The sequence below is a fragment of the Haliotis rufescens genome, unplaced genomic scaffold (assembly GCF_023055435.1).
Source record: "Haliotis rufescens isolate VD_foot unplaced genomic scaffold, xgHalRufe1.0.p SCAF_3, whole genome shotgun sequence".
Lineage (NCBI taxonomy): Eukaryota > Metazoa > Mollusca > Gastropoda > Lepetellida > Haliotidae > Haliotis > Haliotis rufescens.
In genome coordinates, this window is record NW_025964001.1 from 11,759,859 (window position 1) to 11,776,730 (window position 16,872).

Here is a 16,872-nt window from a genome sequence, read left to right on the forward strand (position 1 = left end):
CGGGCTGGGACACAAAACAATTTCAAGTATAGCAACATTATGATAAAAAAAATAATAGTCTTTGTTCCCAGGCACCGCCCACATCATCATAAAGTTCGCCGCACGTTTCATTTTTATTTCCATTTAAAAAAAACCAATAGAAATCCTTAAATATTCCAAGTCCAACGATAGTGAAATACTGAATTCCAGTATTTTACTGAAGGTATAGATTTATGTTGGGAGGCCCTTTCCCGGGTTGATTGTACAGAGATGGGTTTTTTGTTACACAACCGTTTATTTATACTTTAAATTATTTATTTATTTATTTATTTATTAAACCAATTATTTTATTTTTTTAGCCTTAGCAGTAAATTTTGTTTTGTTTCACCCTCAACATGTCATCTGAGTGTCAATACAAAAATCATCATTTTAGAGATATCACATGTAGAACCACAAATTACTGAGTAAATTTAGTTTTTTTATGGCCACAGCATGCTTTTTCAAAAAGCTAATGGATAAATGAGCACGCAATGTGAGAGCAATGAGCTTTTTGTCTTTGCAGTTCAAGAACACACAAAGTAATCCAGGTCATAGCTGATAGATAGCACTCTCCATGTGGCTTGATAGTCATAACTAGAAGGGATTCTAAGCCATTTGTATGTTGAATACCATTAGACTATGTTTGACATGCCCTGGAGGAAAGCTCATCAATGACAAGTCAGGTTATCATGTTCCTGGGCACAGTGTTGGTCTCACCAATGTCGGAAGCCTGCTGTTTGACACCAGTGTCTTGATCCTGTCAGCAGTCAGGTCTGTGGTGAGGGACTTGGTGTCGGAGTAGGGATCATCATGACGGAACACCAGCACACATGGAACAGGCTGGCCCAGCTTCTCTGCACTGTCAACACACAGAAGGCAAGCATGTGCTTGGAACTTGTAAGGAGTGGGTATAAGATTATACACTGCTGGTGGTGGGGAGCACTGGAGCACAGAAACCAATTTTTATGTTTGTATTTCTTACTCAATTCTTACTACTGCCTATAGGTAAAGTATGGAAATGTACAGATTTAACCATACCAGTTCATCCCCAAATAGAGAGTATGAGTGAGTGAGTGAGTATGGTTTTATGCCACTTTTAGCAATATTCCAACAATATCACGGCAAGGTACACCAGAAATGGGCTTCACACATTGTACCCATCGAATCGAACCCGGGTCTTCGGCGATACGAGCGAACACTTTAACCACTAGGCTACCCGACCGCCCCTAGATAGGAGTAAGTGAACTAGGTTTAACACCGTTTTGAACAGTTTCCAGTGATATCACGGCGTGTTAGCTCAATGTGGAAGGAAATCCGAAGTAATGTAGGTGTGAGATGTTCACTAAGGTGAAACCCACAAGAACAGGTAATGTTGTTACACTCTTAAGAAGTAATCGGGGCAAACCGAGATTCAAACCGTCAATTATAAGTTTCTGCACAGTGAACTGCTGACTGGGCCACCCATGTTCCCTATAGAGTCTATAGAAATAGTGTAACATGTCTCACATGTCCTTGGCTAGCTGCCCCTGCACATGGGCAAACACTGTTGTGTTCTGCAGGCTCCCAGCTACCTCCTTGAAGGCAGACACCTCTGGAAAAAACACGCACAACAAACATTGCTAACAATTGGCAATCCTTCACATGTCAAGCTAACACACAGATGTCTAACATATCTAACATAGTGATTGATATACAAAATGTATAATGATGAACGATTAGATGACAAATCCTTGCTCTGTGGACCTAAATCAACAGACTTACTGACCGTGTCAACTTACCTAAGTCCATTGTACGAATTTAAGGGTGAAGGTCAAGGGGTCCTTGTCATAACATTTATTGTTCAATTAAAGGACTCCTTAAATCAATATACCAAGATCCTGGATGCTGCTGCCCTATTATGTGGGTGATCTTTCACAGATTTTTTTCAGTCTATTCAGCAATTATTATTACAATTTTCAACTTCCCTCAGTACTTGGTTACCTATACTTTTAGATATTGCTTACTAGGTCATTGTAAAATAACATTAGATATTGCTTACTAGGTCATTGTCAAATAACATTAGATATTGCTCACTAGGTCATTGTCAAATAAAATTAGATATTGCTTACTAGGTCATTGTCAAATAACATTAATTCCCTGATAGTCCACACAAAATCACATTCAAGGTATCCGGTCAGAGTGAAATGTTCCAGTGGAAGTTATGGTTATGTACACAGATATTAAGATAATCAATCATTATTCAAGATGGTGATCATAAAAACCATGCACATGACTGTGCCAGGGTTATCTAACAATGAATATCCAACAAGTCTTCACGATCATGAACATGAATGCTGAAGAACGAAGAATGTCATGTTTTTCCCCATGTCTTTGTCTGTCTCACAGTCCCTTGAACATTTTATTTTCTCTTCCGCCTAGCCCTAACTGTAATGCTATAGCTCTAAATTAATCAAGTCTAGATATTTTCTACAGGTTCAGGTTCTGAATCTCACATCTCACTGGGGCTCCTTTTCAATATAAATGGAGTTGTTTGTTTCTATCAAAATCATATATTTTCAGAGACTATGAGTTATTGTACCATGTCTCTACAAGCACCACAGTTAACTCACCTGGTCCTGTCTGTACAAAGAGGCCAAGTACTGACATGTTTGTGTAGGCAATGATGTTCTCAGGCAGCGTCCCCGCAACAAACTTCTGCACCTCCGTCTGCGTTGTCAGCATCATCGGCGACTCCTGCTGCATCCTGCAATGGAAGAGACACACTCACTGTACACATGATCAGCATCCTCATTATAGCTGAAGTCACTCACCTGTTCTCCAACATCTGCCAATGATGCACAGGGTTTCATTGCTTTCCCTCTTAGAAGGGGCGGTCGGGTAGCCTAGTGGTTAAAGCGTTCGCTCGCCACGCCGAAGACCCGGGTTCGATTCCCGACATGGGTACAAAGTGTGAAGCCCATTTCTGGTGTCCCCCGCCGTGATATTGCTGGAATATTGCTAAATATTGCACTCACTCATCCTTATAGAAAAAAAACAGAATCCACCAGGGACAGGGTATCATGGTATCTGCAGAGACGCCAACCCTAATTAAAGCTTTGGAGTAATCAGGGGTATAAAAGCATAATTTCATGTGAAAAATAGCAATGTTAAGAGTACCATGCCATGATGCTGGTTTTCGCTTCTTCATTTTCATTACGCCTATACGAACGTGAAGCATGGGTACAGTAACACATGCATTGACGCTGGTAGTATAGACACACACCCAAGCCCTACTGTTTTAAAAAGAGGGCGATAAAGCTCGAAATAAGCATAAAAGAAAACTTCCGCTTGCGTCTGTATGGTTAAATAATCAACATTGAGAAAAGTATTCCAAAATGATTTTTATACTTACTTGACGCGACACTTTTAGCACTGTGTAGCGTCAGGTAAGGTAAAACATAAAAGTTCCATAACGGCATGCCAACCTCATCAGCGACATACATCGGGGGCCACATTGCAAACAAACATGTTGTATTTTGAATAATTTTTGTAATTATAGATCATAAATCACTTACGAAAGCATTCAATTCAAGCTGTTATGTGGGGGCAAGCCCCCCAAACCTTCTGTTATCTTAGAAGGCATATGACATTCGTGCCGAAACACGTGGTCAAAACTCCACACATTCATAAAATTTTTACAAACCTGTAGAGGTTATGAATTCTCTGATGAAATCCTCCTTGGGGCACTTATTGCATTTTCCTTGCTCAAGAAAATCTATATGACATAGTTGTAACCATTTTCCTTAATAAAAAATGTTACCACACAAAAAACTTCGTTTTTGTATGATATACGACCACCCTTACGGGGCCTCACCCCCAACGGCGCCTCACGCCAGGGGGAGCAACTCTCACCCAAATCACTTTCCATATGTCAAATGCTGACGGAATGTGGGGAGGTGGGTGGCCGTGCCCCAAGGAGGATTTCATCAGAGAATTCATAACCTCTACAGGTTTGTAAAATTCTCTTTCTGATTAAATCCTCCTTGGGGCACTTATTGCATCAAGACAGACTCCCAAAGATAATCTAGGAAGTGGCATCCGTCAGCAACAGGCGTAAATAAATACATCGTATTTGATTATTCAACAGAATAAAATATTGAGTTCAATAAATGGAACCAACCTTATCGTGAGGCACCACCGTCGAAAGGCGGGGGCTAGAGACAGGGCGTGGTCGACCATATATTATGATAAAGCCTGTTTTTGCGGCTTGTCATAAGTTGAGAACTCGAAACACCTCCCACCCCCCCCCCCACACTTTTTTGAACAAGTGATATAAGGGCGTAGATCACGAGAGACCATAACCAGCGCTGAGCTAGGCCAGAGGGTCCCCGAGGATCGAAGGAGTGCGTGCGCAAAATACGAGTATTATCGAGTAGTAAGGACTGATATTTATCGACCGCAGAAGATAAAATCCGGACCATTACTGAGCAGTATAACCGGAAGACTGTCTAAAATCTCGAATGCTCAATCAGCTAGAGATTAGAACTTTGCCCAGTTCGGAGAACTGACTGACCAAACCGAGTACGCTCGCTTGAGTGTTTGTCGAGTTGGTAAGGTTTGATGAATCGTGCTCGGCTGGCTCCAAATAGCCGCGGAGCAGATCTGCTCAATGGGCAGAGCCGCGGCGTACGCTTTTGACGCAGCCACTGCTCTAACCTAATGAGCCTTCAACCTGGTAGGGGGGTCCCTGCCTGTAAGCGTATACGCTGTACAAATGTTTGAAACTATCCACCTCGAGATAGATTGTTTACTCGCAGGTGAGCCAACCTTCCTACCGCAGTAACAGCAAAATAGTTGGTTATCCTTACGGACACCCATATTTCTGCTGATATAGGCCTTGAGAGTCGTGCGGACATCCAAGACATGAGCATGTCTTGCAGTGGTCCCCGACGAGGAAGGCTGTGAAAGAGCGGGTAGCTCAATAGGAGCCGTTCACGTGGAATCGTGTGCGACCCTAGGACGGTAATAGTCCGGTAGACGAAAACTGACTGTCCCGGTGATATTTATCGACCCCATGGAAGACAGTTATTTTGGGATCGGCTGACATAACACGAATGTCGCCTACCCGTCTGCCGGACGTTACCACCACAAGGAACGCCGTCTCCCAGCTCAACAGCTGAAGAGAGAGAGACGACAGATCCCGAAAGGAAGGACCGGACAGCCAATCTAGAATGATTGACAAGTCCCAAGGGGGACTGATCCGCCGGACTGGCGGTCGGATCCTGTCCACACCTGCTAAAAAGCGCTGCACTAATGGGTGTGCACCCAGAAGTGCCCCGTCGACAGGGACGTGAAAAGCTGCGATAGCTGTAGAGTACCCTCGGACTGTTGATGCGGCCAGGCCGTCATCTAGTCGCGACTGGAGAAACTCAAGCACGGATACGAGATCTGCAGAAAAAAGATCTGCAATCCCTCTATCGACACACCTGGGCGCATAGCAGGCCTATCTATCGTACTGAACGTTTGTCGAATCCCTCCGCGAAGCCAGTATTGTGTCTGCAACTCGTGCAGGAATACCGCTCTTCTGGAGGCGATTCCTGACAGTGGCCAAGCCACCCATTGAATCCTGAGATTCGGGTGGAGGGCCCCGTTCTGGGATAGGAGGTCCGGACGTAAAGGTAATATAACAGGAGGCTGAGCCAGAAACCTGAGTATTACTGGAAACCCACTCTGCGCCGACTAAAGAGGTGCCAGGAGCACAATTAGTCGCGCAGGCTGAGTGCCTAGCTGAGACAGGACCTTGGAAATCAGAGGTACTGGGGAGAATGCCCACAGAACTGTCCGTCCAATCTAGCTGAAAGGCGTCCGGTGCCACCGACCTCGGGTCGTGGACTCGGGAGCAGAACGTTGGTGTCTGGTTATTTAACCCAGACGCAAACAGATCCACCTGTAACGACCTGTATAACAGGGAGAAAATCCCGAATATCCCCGGGTCGAGCCTCCACTCGTGAGGAGCGAGGATCCGGCAAGACAGAGCGTCCGCACGGACGTTGTCCACCCCCGGGAGATAAACAGGTAGCACCCTGATATCGTGAGAGTCGCACTATAGTAGGAACTGCCACGTCTTTCGTCGAAGCGACGGAGACGCCGTTCCCCCCTGCTTCCGGATGTAAGTCATCGCCGTTTGGTTGTCCATCTCTAGACGAACCACTTGGCCACGAAGCAGATCCGGGAAGCGTTGGAACACCAACCTGACCGCTCTCAGTTCTAGCACATTGATATGCAGTTTGATCTCCTGCTGGGACCATAGTCCCGAGGCAGTGTGATCATTCAGAACGCCTCCCCAGCCGGAGAGTGACGCGCTGTTTGAACTGTGAGAGACGGAACGGGAGTGATTCCCGACCTCGGTCCACCACTGGAGGTGTGTAATGAGCCACTACGGAGTCTCGAGCACAGTCTCGAGATCTTCCGAGTTCGCCCAAAGTCGACGGAGTGCTTGTTGAATGGGACTCATTCTCAAGCGCGCCCGCCAGACCAAATCCACTGTCGCCGCCATGTTGTCCAGTAACTGGAGCCATGTACGAGCAGTGTGACTTGCGCTTAAGGGACTTGATATCTTGTGACAGAGATACACGTCCTCTCACCGTGTTGAAATTAGCCACTAGATTCTGAGTGGGGCTCAGATCTGACTTCTTGAGATTGACCATCCACCCTAGAGTGATCAGAATATCTATCACTTGTTGTGTAGCTATCTGACTCAGGGATTGCAATAGAGCTCTTAGTAACCTAGTCGTCGAGGTACGGATGGCAGAACCGACCTTTTGACCTGGCCACTTGGGCGGGAATCAACATCGGCTTGGTGAACACCCTCGGGGCCGTGGAGATCCCGAATGGTAGAACCCTGAACTGATAACACCTCCCGTCGAAAGAAAACCTCAGGTATTTCTTGAACTCTGGATGTATTGGTATGTGGAGATTGGCTAACGTCAATAGACTTAAAATACGCCTTTCTCCTGTCTCGACAGTTGAGATCACTGTTTGGTGACTAGGAAACAAGTCGAGTAGAAGCCCTCGCTTTCCTGTCCCTCGGGACCCGGTTCGATCGCAGCTTTCATAAGAAGTGCGTCGACCTCGGCACGGAGGAATTCCGCCTTCTCTCGGGTAGCAGGCACCGGTGTGTGCTTTATCCCGGAAAAGTGGAGGAGCGGATGAGTTTTCCCGATAACTTGCGACTATGGGTTCACCCGGGGCTCTTCGGGCGCTAATGGGAACCCATCGTTCCCAGCCCCGCGAAAAAGCTGTTGGCCTCGACCAGCTGCCTTGCCCCGGCCCGTGCCTCTCTTGCTCCTCACGGCGCCCTTATACCTGAAGGAAGCGGCGGCTTCCAAGCAGGTGTGGACGTCTGACCCGTGCGTTAGCGTAGGAGGGGACAATTGGAGAGGCCCGCTTACGCGGTTTTAACGCTTGGTACCTCCAACAAGGCCTTATGAGTCTTTGATGGAAGTATACAATTGAGCAGCCTCTCGGACCGCCTGCTGAGCCCCAGGGAAGAGGGTGGCACCCTCTTATACGGCAAAGCAAGTAGGTCTTGGCGTGTGTAAGTCGAGTATTTAGATACCGACATCCACCGCCTGCGCATGCACATAACAGCGCACATCATCTGCGATGCACAGCTACGAATAGCGTCCCGCGCAAGATAATGTTAGTTGCGCGGCCAACTCCGAAGAGTCGGCCGGCCCCTCTCCCGCTAACTCCCTCTGTACAGCCGACAGATACGCGGAGTGTACGGACACACGGAGCTGTTGGCATGCATTATGATATTGCTCCTCGAAGCATATGTAAGCAGCCTTCAACTCCGCACCGCACACGGGAAAGGGGGGGCAACCGCCGGCCCTGCTTGACCTTAGTCAAGTTGGGTGTCTCCGACTCTGGCATGGGCGCAGCAACCTGAGGCAGTACATGGACAATCCTGTCCCGCACGTGTCTCTGCACCCGGCCCGAGGCCGAGTCCCGGTGCCGAGGTGCCGGAGGTTCAAGGGAACCCACCTGGCACTGGGCTAGGTATCCACTAGTGAAAGCCTTGGCCTCGGAAGAGGCGTCTGGCTCCGCTAGGGTAAATTGTGCGTCGGTAGTGCACGGGCCGGTGCCCGCCACCACTACGCTGGGGAGCGACCTCGAGCCGGAGCCGAAGCTCGGTCTCGGATCGTCCCCGAGACAAAGGGAACCAACCTGGCTCCGGGCTAGGTATCCACTAGTGGACGCCTCGGCCTCGGAAGAGGCGTCTGGCTCCGCTAGGGAAAATTGTGCGTCGGTAGTGCACGGGCCGGTGCCCGCCACCACTACGCTGGGGAGCGACCTCGAGCCGGAGCCGAAGCTCGGTCTCGGATCGTCCCCGAGACAAAGGGAACCAACCTGGCTCCGGGCTAGGTATCCACTAGTGGACGCCTCGGCCTCGGAAGAGGCGTCTGGCTCCGCTAGGGAAAATTGTGCGTCGGTAGTGCACGGGCCGGTGCCCGCCACCACTACGCTGGGGAGCGACCTCGAGCCGGAGCCGAAGCTCGGTCTCGGATCGTCCCCGAGACCAAGGGAACCCCCCTGGCTCCGGGCTACGAATCCACTAGTGAAAGCCTCGGCCTCGGAAGAGGCGTCTGGCTCCGCTAGGGAAAAATTGTGCGTCGGTAGTGCACGGGCCGGCGCCCGCCACCCCTCCGCTGGGGAGCGACCTCGAGCCGGCGCCGAAGCCCGGTCTGAGATCGTCCCCGAGACCAAGTTGCCTGCCTCGGCCGACGCCGGGCATATCACAAGGTCTCGAAGCCGCGTCCGGCGCAGACAACGGGGAAGGCTCGGTCCGCATCTCCTCTCGGAGCTGAGACTTTACCTCCTCCATCATCGACGCCATCTGCGACTTAAGTAACGCAGAAAAGTCTGCCAAAGACAGTGCAGGAGAGGGTGCAGTGCTTACTACGGGGACCCTCGAGCCTTCTCCCCCGGCCCCCGGAGAGGGAGCGGGGGAGACAATCTCGGCAGCTTTTTTACCCTTTTTAGATGGGGAGGGGGGGGATGTCTTAGTAGATCTGATATCTACCCCCGCCTTTAATAGACCTCTTTAAAGTGGAACAAGTCAACTTGTCTCTTTTGGGGGCCCCGGGGGGTAAAGGCAATGTCCTCCGCCAGACATATTCGGCAGCGTTCGTGCCTGTCTTAGAACAACCCGTACACAGTTTGAAGGTCTTGTAAACAAGACCGTAATTTCTGAGGTGGGCGGGAAGGGTATCAACGTGTATCAGTGCGATATAAAGATCGGAAAGAAACGTGCATAAATTGTGAAACTAGAAGCAAAGGCGTAATGTAGAATGCGATTTGTAACGCGATACTAATAGCCAATGTGTAGTATAATTATAACACCAAAGGGGCGTGTTACGCGCTAAGGTGTAAAAACCCGTAAAAAAGGTAAGTGTAGTTTATGAATTAACACACCACCTTGGGTTTTGTAAAGGAAAAAATTGTAGACCAATGCTGTATGATATAACAAAACCCCAAGCCGTTTCTTAATGGCCTTGGTGTTACATGTATCAGCCCGTGGAACTACAATATGGACGCCATTACGGCCATTTGAATTCAAAGGTACCGTGCACGTGGCGTATTATTACAACTCTATAACTTCACAATGCGAGGTATTACGCCTTTGCAAAGAAAGAAATGTACCATACATACAGTTTGGTCAGCCATGGTTCTTGTCGAACGATAGATTTCTCTTATTTTTGTCTTGTGTGAAAAATCAACACGTCTGTCTCTTACAGATGACATAAGGAAAGTGATTTGGGTGAGAGTTGCTCCCCCTGGCGTGAGGCGCCGTTGGGGGTGAGGCCCCGTAAGGGTGGTCGTATATCATACAAAAACGAAGTTTTTTGTGTGGTAACATTTTTTATTAAGGAAAATGGTTACAACTATGTCATATAGATTTTCTTGAGCAAGGAAAATGCAATAAGTGCCCCAAGGAGGATTTAATCAGAAAGAGAATTAAGTGACAATATTACCCGAATTGCAGAAAGACAATGTGGTGTTTCGAGTTCCGAAGAAATATCAGTGTACATGCAATTAGCTCCCTGTAGATGCTTCACGTGATCGGTGCATTAACAATCTGCTCCCTGTGATATTTTTACATCTAAATAATTTGTGAAAGAGATGTCAAAAATCGTAATTTGGGCTCATCAGGCTCAAAAGCGTAATTATTACTCCAAAAGCATAATGATTGGCATCTCTGTATCTGTCACTACTACTAGTGACAGCAATCTGAGTGGATACATATTGGTTCCAAAGCTTGTTCTGTTTGAGACATGCACTGTTTGTGCTACAGTTACCCAAACTGCAGTACCGTATTCGACATAATAAGCGCCCAGGGTGCTCTCAAAATTAGAAATAGGGGGCTCTTATTAGAATATTATTTTGGTGAAAAACAACAGAGTTGAAAGATCATAAATTTCGTGGTTTATGCTGACAACCTGAAATGTTAATATACGGCAGATATATTTTTCCAGAATTTAATTTTCCATAATTAAGGATGCATATAACACACGTCTTATACACAAATAAATAAGTCTTGTGTACATTGATCAATCGGAAGGTTAATTGGGATTGTTCACTAGCCAATATGTTAGCAAATATCGCCGTGGGTGCTTATTAGAACGGGGTGCTTATTATGTCTAATACGGTATTTCCTGACACCCTTAATCAGTAATCAAGTCTTGACCTGACAAAACCAGTGGCTGATAGCCTGTGTAATGATCTACCTGACAGGGGTAAGATATTCTGAGCCAACACACTCACAGCTTGACCACAGACACGACTGCATCTGTGTCTAGAGCTCCCTTGTAGTCGGTTGGGTCTTGTCCTTTCTTGAAGAAGCGCACTGTCGGGTAGCTAGACACATTCTGTTGACCACACACATCCATCCAGTCGTAGCAGTTGACTCTCCCCAGCGGACTGCGACTGGCATGCTTGTCCTCCAGGCTGAAGGAAGCCTCACCATACGCACGAAGGAAGGCCATGCTCCTCGAGTCAACTGAAATACAGCCATTTCCCTCAACAGTTGCTTCACTTGTACGATGTGTAAAGTACACAAGAAATGAGAATTTATATTCAATTTTTCAATGATTTTATTCTCATATCTGTGGACATAGCATAATTCATTACATTTAACTAGTGATATTTATATAGAAACTGCAGTGATGAGCAGAAAGCTAAAAATATAATAAATTGTGAATCAGAGAATTCCTAATTCATATACTTAGGCTAAAAAAATAATTCTTGGTTGTCAGGCACCGTCGCATGTTTTTTGAAGACAGTATAGATCAAACACTACTTCTACATCAGCATTGTTACTCCATGAATTGAACCATAACCATGTCCCACTTCAAGATGACGTCTGCTGACACCATCACATGACTTACAGGGCAGGTAGAAGAGCACAGCCAACAGGTCCCTCTCCTGGACAGTTGCTGGGAAAGTCTTATCTGTGAGAGCAGGAATGAGGCTGAGCTTCATGGGGTCGCGGCTGAGCTGGAACACAGCCTCCGCCACCTGGTCATCCTGTGTCTCCACTGCAACAACAACACAGTCGCTGCATCACACAAACAATTCACATCTTCAGTAAACTCAACGAATTTTCAGCAGAGATTTGTTGTAAAATTGCCCTTGGTATGATCATATTTTAAAAGTCATGACATTTCTTAATGCCTGTGTATGTACATGTATATAGGAAATACAAAAAAATAGTAAGTAAATAAAACTGAAAGAAAAAATTAAAAAACATTTGAAAATTCTTGCAACGGTTTTAAAGCGTGTTCAGGCTTGAGCAAACCCTTTCTGTTTTTGACAACAAACATCTGCCACAACATTGCATATCATGAGAGTGATTACAGTGGGTGTTATAAACATGATTACTTCATTGTTATGGTTATGAGGCCAAACATAAATATGAACTCCACTGAGAAAAGTCCATGCCATGTTAAAAATTCAATTTTGTTACAGTTCAACACACCTACATAGTTTCATCTCTGTGGGCCTTATGCTTATTGAGAAGTTTCTTGAGAAGTACCGGTACTAGCCCACTCACCCAGACCAGTTTTGTTAATGTTAATGGTGTCCCAAGGGCTAGTAGAATTTCAGACATTTTGGTAGGTCTTGCTATATGTCATCATTAATCGGGCTAGAAGACGTTCTTGGTTAATTTCCATTCCTGTTAAGGACTTTCAAAGTGTTATATTGTATGAATAACATTCCTAAAGGCAGCCATTGTGCGTGTCTTATCCCCAAAAAGAGTGCAAGTTTTAGCCCCTATGTCATTGACTGAAAAATATTTTGGTCACATGTTACTTTAGGACTTCCAGCCTTTGTGTTATGCTTGATAGCTTCCTTCAAAAACACAAGACTGCATGGCTCCACAGAGTGGGCACGATCATTTCAGACAGACAGAAGTGAGTGAGGTTCTATACAGGTGTGACCCTGACCTTCCTCCACAGACGGGAAGTTGTATCCAGTTTTCTCCATGTCCTTTTCGTTCATATCACTTGAGCCAGGTGTCCCCTCCTGGCTGCCCCCCTCCACGTCCATGGGCTCCTGGTCAAACAGGTTGCTCTGGATGAAGCTTGCGATGTTGTCGAGTGACCACTCGGTTGTCATGAAGCGTGGAGCCTCCTGAAGGGCACACATTTCAATAATCTACAAGCTCTGGTTTGGAGAATACGAGTGCATCATAGAATTTTGCTTGCTCATGGGTGTTATTTGCTTGTGCTTACCCAGTGCATTACATCCCCATTCTGTTATGATAAACACCCTGGACCCATTTGAAGTCATCATTCCCATCTCCCCTTTCTCTGAGCACAGAAGGGGCGGTCGGGTAGCCTGGTGGTTAAAGCATTTGCTCGTCACGCCAAAGACCCGGGTTCGATTCCCGATATGGGTACAATGTGTGAAGCCCATTTCTGGTTTCCCCCGCTATGATATTGCTGGAATATTGCTAAAAGCGGTGTAAAAGCATACTGACTCACTCATTCACTCTAAGCACAGTGAGTGTGAGTGAGTGAGTTGGGTTTAACGCCACTTTTAACAATATTCCAGTTATATCACGGCGTGTCAGCTTAATGTGGGAGGAAAGCCCGAAAGTGATGCAGGTCTAAGACGTTTACCACTTCAGTGAAACCCACAAGCACGGGTATGGTGCTGACAAACCCAGAAACATAATCGGGGCGAATCGGGATTCGAACCCAAAATCATAGGTTTCAGGCGTGCCCAAGGAACGCAACTCTGCACAGCGAATCGCGGCGCCTTAGACGACTGGGCCACCCGTGCCCCCTCTAAGCACAGACTTTTGCTTGCTCATGAGTATTATTTGCTTGGATGGCTATTTTTAGCATCATTCCATTCAAGTCCGGCTCAAAATGGAGCTATGGCAGCAAAAGGGTCCAGGGTGTATATTATAATAGAAGGGAGATGGACTATCCTAGACAATCAGGCCTGTGACTCCTAATTCCTCACGGGGTGGATACTAGCTAGTGGATTCACAGGAACACCAACAGAAGCAAAGATGGATATAAGATATATCATCTGATGTGACCTGTAATGGGATGTCCTCAGATCTTTGCGGTAGCGAGAACTAAGACCTGATTTTACTGAGATTGTTCCACGAGGGACAGTATAGTAGGTAATGTTCAACAGGTGGCAAGGTATACTGACAGTCTGAGCAATTAAGGACAGATTTCTCATCGTTCAGATGAATCTTAAATTATGGTAAGGTTTTGTAATCCACGGAGAGAACGAGGGAGTGAGATTTAACACTGCATTGATCTGTATTTAAAGTCATATCACATAGGTCAGTTTTAATTTGAGGGGAGTTAAAATTTTGATTATAGTAAAACCAATGAGCATGGGTATTCAATGACAGACATAGGAATGAATACCAGGTCAATTGTGCAATTCAAACCACAAAGAGAGTATGTAACCACAAAGTGCAGTTTGGCCTGATGTGACTGGGGTACACTTTTACACTAAGCCTGCCAGGCCACTACTGGGAGGTTGTCTACGAGATTGCTCTTATATCTGGGTATTATCTAGGGATGTCAGCGTATATCACAATAGATTTTGTAATGGCGGTGCTGTATTGATACAAATTTATCAATAGTATAATAGCATAAATTGATTAAAAGGTCTAAATAGGTACTTTTAAGGGAAATTCTTCATGCATTTTGGGGAGCCAAGGTTTACCCTGCGTTGCATCCAGGGTAGCGGTACATCGAGGAGCCTTATGTCGAGGAATCGCTGTATCTATACACATCAAGAATAATTATTTTATCATGTCTATTGTGATTCTTTGAGTCGATATATCAGTACTAATATTTCCAATCAATGATGCCGCTAGTATTATCTGTATACAATCCTAATCTAATTTGTCATGTAGAGGACCAAGATGAGCTTGAGACCTATTCTGCCAACTCGTCACTAAATGGGTGAGGAAAGACTGAAAGGCAGCCATCTTGTGGAACACATCACATCAGCAGACGCAACTTACCTCTTCTTTCAGGAAGACACTTATGGCTGGTGTCTTGCCATTAAAACCATGCGCATCCTCAAAGACAATCTTTTCCCTGAAATCAATCAGTTAGGAGGTTACCATGGTTACCCTGGGAGCTGGGAGGTGAGAGGTAGATACAGAAGATGGACAAGAAGTACAGCAGATGTAACTGCAACACCAATGAAAAACAATGGAGAGATTTGCTTTGGAGTAGCTTGTCCAGGGCTCTCTCAGTTATAAACTTTGGGTGTCCCAGTCATGCAGGTCTCATGTCTCACTTGGTTTCCAAGAACATTATTGTCATGCTCAGAGAGAGAGAGAGAGAGAGCGAGAGAGAGAGAGAGAGCGAGAGAGCGAGAGAGAGCGAGAGAGAGAGAGAGAGAGAGAGAGAGAGAGAGAGAGAGAGAGAGAGTGAGCGAGCGAACATTATTCTAGTTATATTCGCCGTGTCAGCTTAATGTGGGAGGAAAGCCCGAAGTGAAGTGAAACTTATTTCAATTTCTACAGGAGTATAGGATGCAATATTTGCCATCTGGTAAAACTTGCAATGAAAACATTCTTAATATACTGATAACTACTTGTACTGTAAATGGTCAATACAACAAACATGTAAAGACAGTAAAAATGTTTCTTGATTTTCATGTTAATTTTGTAAATTTTGTTTGTAAACCAAGGCCCTGTTCCATAAAGCGATTGTAGCGTTACGACAGTCGTAAGTCTATGCTAAGAGATTAAGGCAGTTACAACCCAAGGGCCAATTGCTCAACCGATCTTAGCACTAAAACTATCGTAAGCCTATTCTCAAGTATGGGAGTTATGATCATCTTAGCACTAAGATCGCCCTGGTAAGTGGGCCCTGGTAATTAAAATCTGAAGGCATCATAGCGTGAATCATGCAAACACATTTGTACTTACGTATCAACAACGACTATGCCCGCTACTCCATAGATCTCAAACTTGAGGGTCTCCGCAGCTTCAAACACCTGCTCCTTGGTGTCTCTGTCGTAGTAGAGGAACACACAGTGGAATTTCTCGTTGCGGCAGCTCGGAATGGTGCCGTGCTCCGGGAGCTCAAACTGGGGGAAGCGGAGGAAAAGGTGGAACAGTCACAAAACTACGGAAACTCCTTCATCATTTGTTCTTACGTTGATCTTTGTCATGATCATCTACACATGAACATCATTACTGGCATCAAGTTGTTTCAATGTATTCAGTTTATACTGGCACTATTACCGACCTGTTTACTCCTCACTGGCCATACCCGTAGTTCACTAGGAATCTGTCAGTAGTTTCAGCTGTTTGTCAGTGGTCATTATTACAACGTGCGATCAGGTGCAGTCGATCTCAGACACGTTACAATGAACAAATGACTGTCCCCTCTTTGAGGTAGTAAGAATTAAAGTGAGTGAGTGAGTATGGTTTTACGCCGTTTTTAGCAATATACCAGCAATATCATGGCGGGGGACACCAGAAATGGACTTCAACCATTGTACCCATGTCGGGAATCGAACCCGGGTCTTCAGCGTGACGAGCGAACGCTTTAACCACTAGGCTACCCGACCGCCCCAGTAAGAATTAAAGACACGTCCAGATCTTATTGTATGTATCCTTGTATCACTTTCTTGGTTTAACTATAGCCTTCGCTGACATCGACTGACCAATAAAGGTCATCAGACTTTGGTTTGGACGTCTGAGCGTCTGCTCGATATTATTACGCCCAATGCAACAGGTTTATTTCCATCATGCTCAATTGGTTGAACAACTATTGATACCCTTGTTTCAAATTAGAAGTAATATTACTTCATCATTAAGAACTTAATGTATACATTCTCAAAATTTGTATTTTATTCACCTGGATTCGTTGTCACGTTTTTATTAAATAATCCTTAGGAACTATGGAGAAACCCTAGGAGTAAACAGGTCTGCTATTTAAAAGATATCAGGATTCAAGAGGTGCAGCTATTTTGAAATGTATTATCATGATGTTTCTAGATACTGTATTCGACGTAATAAGCGCCCATGGCGATATTTGCTCATATAATGGCTAGTGAACAGTCCCAGTTAGCACCCTTTCCGATTGATCAATGTTCACTAAACTTATCTTACATTAAACAACATTGATTCTACAACTAATTTATTTCCCCATTCCAATTTGAAAAGGTATCCTAAAAACTGCTTTATTACATGTATTTGGTAATTACCACTGTGAAATGTCCATCACATAGTGACACGAGGAAGTGTGATATCACATCAAAGAACCTGCTGTACACACAGACATTTTTGTTTGTTGTATAATGCTGCAGTCA

The 16,872-nt window shown here is 45.5% G+C and overlaps 1 protein-coding gene across 1 annotated transcript in view; it reads right to left on the reverse strand.

Moving 5' to 3' along the window:
• LOC124146609 (thioredoxin domain-containing protein 16-like) overlaps window positions 1–16,872 on the reverse strand; it is a 47,491-nt gene that overhangs the window by 7,209 nt on the left and 23,410 nt on the right. Inside the window, exons 8-15 of the mRNA XM_048403748.1 lie at window positions 15,482–15,642; window positions 14,564–14,639; window positions 12,507–12,693; window positions 11,448–11,597; window positions 10,825–11,059; window positions 2,628–2,761; window positions 1,525–1,609; window positions 736–877 (exon numbers count right to left, since the gene is read on the reverse strand). Of these exons, the coding sequence (XP_048259705.1) occupies window positions 736–877; window positions 1,525–1,609; window positions 2,628–2,761; window positions 10,825–11,059; window positions 11,448–11,597; window positions 12,507–12,693; window positions 14,564–14,639; window positions 15,482–15,642 (1,170 nt within the window). The remainder of the gene's footprint in view (window positions 1–735; window positions 878–1,524; window positions 1,610–2,627; window positions 2,762–10,824; window positions 11,060–11,447; window positions 11,598–12,506; window positions 12,694–14,563; window positions 14,640–15,481; window positions 15,643–16,872) is intronic.